Genomic DNA, 4,633 nt, shown 5'->3' with positions numbered 1-4,633 from the left:
TAAATTTATTAAACATAACTGAGTAAATAACATATACTATAATATTTCATCCATATTTATCTTTTAATTTTTTAATTTTTTTTCATTGTTAACAATTTTTTTATTTATATAAATAATTATTAATTTATTTAATTTTTTATTTATATGAATTTTTGATTGATACTTTAAAGTTTGTTAGAAAACAATCTGCCTAGCCAGAGATTTTTTTAAAAGATAAATTTACAGCATGCGGCGGCGGTAAAAAAAAAATTATGATGGAAATAAATACCCTTCAAATTAAATAAATATCAACGCTAGGCTAATACCCATTGCGGAAGTCCTCATCAGTGATGAACCTGGCCTGGAAAGGTAGGATCGGAGACCGACCCACCAGGCTTTAAGAAAAAGAACCAGGCAACTAGAGCTCATATTCATAACAGCTGACCCGCGAGGAAGGTTTTTTCAGTAGATTTTATTACACTCTCCAGAGCTGCCCTGTCTCGTGATTCAAAGTCTCAAACCCCTTTTATAAATCCTACTCCCGGTGTCAGCTTTCTATGCTTGCCACTGTCTGCCCCTACCTTGTCTCGGCATCATAATCACCTTCCTTCGTCTGGCTCTTCAATGCCATACCCCACATAAACAAAAACACTAAAACTCCAATCTCTAACTAACATTAACACATCTATCTTCTCTTTTTTATCTCTCTCAAAGCAGTTTTCAAGGGGGAAACAAAGAAAAGATGCACGCCAAGACTGACTCAGATGGAACCAGTCTCGACACATCATGGCTGCCGAGGTCACCAAGAAGGCCAGTCTACTACGTTCAAAGTCCATCAAACCATGATGTGGAGAAAATGTCTTATGGGTCAAGCCCAACCGTCTCACCACCACACCTTTACTACCATTGTTCACCAATTCACCACTCTCGTGAGTCATCTACTTCAAGATTTTCTAATCCACTCAAGATGCCAAGAAGTTTATCTGCTTGGAAACATATAAGGATTGATGACCGAGATGGTGATGATCATGATGGTGATGACGATGATGAAAAAGATGGTGGGGATGGTGCACGTAAAGTGAGGTTGTATTTCATTGGGTTATTGTTCTTTGTTCTGCTGTTTACCGTGTTTTGTTTGATCTTGTGGGGTGCTAGCAAGGCTTACAAGCCAGAAATTTTAGTCAAGGTACGTTTATTTTTTTTTATGTTGAAAAAATTACCGAGTTGGCTCGGTGCGTGGCAACCGAGTCAGTTAAGTGGCTCGTTGTTTTGGAGGTCTCATGGGAAATTGAATAGTTGGTGATGATGCCTAGGGCATAGGGGACTATAAATTTGGGCTAGGATTAGCCTTTAATCATGTTAATTTATTTCATTTTTAGTTAACCAGCAGCAAAAATCAAATAATTAAAGCATAGGTATAAAATAATTTAAAGTGATAAAAAAGGTGCTTTTCTGTGTGTTCTTTTTAAGCAGAGCATGGTGTTCGAGAATTTTTATGTTCAAGCAGGGAATGATCAAACAGGAGTGCCAACAGACATGCTGTCGTTAAATTCCACGGTCAAGATTCATTACAGAAATCCCGCCACCTTCTTCGCCGTCCATGTCACCTCTACCCCTCTAGAAATTCACTATTTCCAGCTCAAACTTGCCTCTGGGCAGGTAAACTCTTCTAAAGTCTAAGCTACCTATACGTCTCTAAAGTCTTCTTAATCCTTGGTTTTAACATGTAATAACGGCTATGATACGGGTAACATGGTCATTGTGAATAACATTGATGGGCGGGGTCAACATTTTGTTAGGTCGTCAGGCTTTAGCGGTTGAAGGGTCCCGAGGATACCTTGGGAAATGCGACATGGAAGGTTGAGGGAGTGCTATTGGTTACAAATTTGGAGTGCCTGTGAAAGACTGCAAAAACTGCCACGAATTTTAATCCAGTTTCTTTTGTTGGGAAGTGTAGTGGAACCCATTAGCTAGCTTGAAGTGGATAGATGCATTTGGTTTTTTTAATCTTTAATTTTGGATGTTGTTTTGTCAAATTTTATCTGCCTCGAGCTGTGGTCCTCGTAAAAGAAAAATCTCTAACATGGTTGATCTTAAAAAGTCTGTACTGTTGTTGGACTTGCATGGGACTCCAAACTCCAAAGGGTCTGTGTCCCAGTTGTCTTTGCATGTGAGGGGACCGTATCATCGAGGTTCAATTACATGTTAATGCGCTTGAGCCCTCATTGAATGCGAAGTTCGTAGAATAAGCAATCCAAGTTATTAATTTTTGTTAATATTTACTCGTTTAATTTGTGGATTTTGTTGGATTACGATCATCTGTTTAACTTATTATTTGGGTCTAATTAAATGGTTTTGTGGGTCGATAAAATAGATGGAGAAGTTCTCTCAGCCGAGGAAGAGCCGGAGGACAGTGGTGACAGTGGTGCATAGTTCCCAAGTTCCCCTCTATGGAGGGGTGCCCCATATTGCTGATGCTAGAGAGCATGTAAACAAAGTTGCAGTGCCTCTTAACCTGACATTTTCCTTGAGGTCTAGGGCCTACATCCTGGGAAGATTGGTGAAGTCAAAGTTTTATAATCGTGTTAGATGCACTGTTACTCTAACTGGTAAAAAACTGGGCAAGCCCCACAATTTGACAAAAGCATGTGTTTATCTCTGAATGATGCACAGCTTCAAGGGGTTCGTATTTTTACTTCTCAGTTGGTACCAACGGTTATGTTTTGGCCTCGTTCTTTTGCCCACTATGTTATTGTTATCTTCTACATTTCATAAGGTTGTCAGATGGATGTTTGGTGTAGAAGAATGGAGCGATTTATGCTTCGTATTCCGAATGTAAATTTTACTCCGTATTGTTGCAAGGTTTTGAAAAGAAAATTGGTGCTGGTACTTTCTGGGCTTTAGATAGTTTTGCAGTGTGACAGTATTCTTTGTCAAAACAATGGTTGTTGGTTGGGGCCTGCTGTTGTCTTCTACCTTTGCTTGGGTCCAACAAGTAGGACTGGGGATGGCGGTTTGGTTTAATTTGTGATTTTGCCTCTTCCATGGTGTCCAAGTTCTAGCAGCATGTCCTTGAAAGGTTGACATCTTTGCGACTTGCTATGAACATAAAATTGGTCAGGAAAGTAAGCATTCGAGCGCGGTTCAAATAAAATTGGACATTGTGAAATTAAGATTCTATGGATTAGACGTTAACAATTCCATAATTGATTGATCTTATAGGTGAATTAATATGCCCTACAAAATCTGCAGCCTTTTCCTCCGCAAGTATCAGTTACCATGGGGGTTTGAGCTTTGAATTTAAAGAAGTCGGCATGTAAGCTTTGGTGGTCAAATTCCATGCCGCTGCAACTACCAACACAACACTAAGAACAATGCCTAATCATCACGAATAAACATGACTTCATGACCTCTTCGATGGGTTTTCTTAATAGAAATCCACACGGATAAACCAGTATAAGGGGCAAGGTAATCCCTCCAATTAAAGGAACTAGGCTAGGCCGAAAAGGAACAGCCACATCTACGAAGAAAGGCCACTACTCCGAAAGAGAGCAGAAAACCCGTGCGAATCCACCATGGGCATCGCTTGCCCTTCATGTTAGTGCGCACGTAAATTCTAGGTTGTCGAAAACCAGGATGACATTGATTTGGAACGAACCAAGGCAGTTAACTCTATAAGCAAGTACATTAGGCCCTTCACAAAATCTGACGTGCTGTGTCCATGACGATGAAAAACACCAACTACCGTCCATTTGAAGGTATCTGCCAGAAGTAGCAGCCAATAATTACGCTGGCGAGGGCAGAATTACATTATAAATGGAGCCAAAAAACTACGAAAAGCTTCTGTTGCTTGCTTGACCCACCGGTCACAACGATGCTTTTTGAAAGAAAACCAGGCTCCTCATCTTCAGAGGAAATTCAAAATATGAAAATTAAAACAAAGGCCAATCACTCCATTAAAAAGTAGATAATTTTATTTACAATTAAGCATTAACGTGGATAATGGAAAACGATTTCTCGAGTTCCTGTGCGTTCACGAATATACAACTGTACAAGTTGCGCAAAACATGCAATCTCTTACCTGTCTCCCACCCTGCTTAAAATGCCAACATTATCTTCCCTGTAGGCACCCAAGTTTGCTCTGTTTCTTCTGCTTCTTGGTTTTCGTTCTTCAAGATTACGTTGTTGCCTTGTTGGGTGGGGCAAATGTGACCCCCCCTATCTTGACAATTAGGAAGAGGAGGCCCCAGACTGACAGGGACATGCAGTCACGAGGGATTGGTTTAGGTAAATTTATTTGATTTCACATCCCGGATTCAAGGGAGTTGCGTTTAATTGTTGAAGGTTTTTTTATTTACTTAATTTCCTGGGTTTAAATATTAAGATTAGTATTAAAAAAATTATTAATTTTTCTTAGATGTATTAGATTAGCACGAGAGATGTATCTTTACTATTGTATATATAAAAAATTAATCTCAATTGATAAGCTAATAAAAAATACTCTTATCATCGAATTAAAAATAAAAAATTTGGATTTAAGTTGGGTCACTGGTTTTCTTAAAAGATAGCATAATTAAGAGTGACTAATATAGTAAAAAAAAAAAACTATTAAAGGCTGTAGGTGAAGAGGTTGCGGTTGTGTTTATTGTTGAGT

At 38.9% G+C, this 4,633-nt stretch overlaps 1 protein-coding gene across 1 annotated transcript; it reads left to right on the top strand.

Moving 5' to 3' along the window:
* The first annotated feature begins 325 nt into the window (after positions 1-325).
* LOC105140316 (late embryogenesis abundant protein) lies at positions 326-2,882 on the top strand. Its single transcript, XM_011047109.1, has 3 exons — positions 326-1,165; positions 1,453-1,638; positions 2,354-2,882. The coding sequence occupies exons 1-3, from the start codon at positions 722-724 to the stop codon at positions 2,639-2,641; spliced, it is 918 nt and encodes a 305-aa protein (XP_011045411.1). The 5' UTR covers positions 326-721; the 3' UTR covers positions 2,642-2,882.
* Positions 2,883-4,633: the final 1,751 nt, after the last annotated feature.

Source organism: Populus euphratica, unplaced genomic scaffold (genome assembly GCF_000495115.2).
Source record: "Populus euphratica unplaced genomic scaffold, PopEup_1.0 scaffold3.1, whole genome shotgun sequence".
Classification (NCBI taxonomy): Eukaryota; Viridiplantae; Streptophyta; class Magnoliopsida; order Malpighiales; family Salicaceae; genus Populus; species Populus euphratica.
Note: the sequence above shows the minus strand (reverse complement) of the source record. Positions and strands in the feature narration are given on the sequence as shown.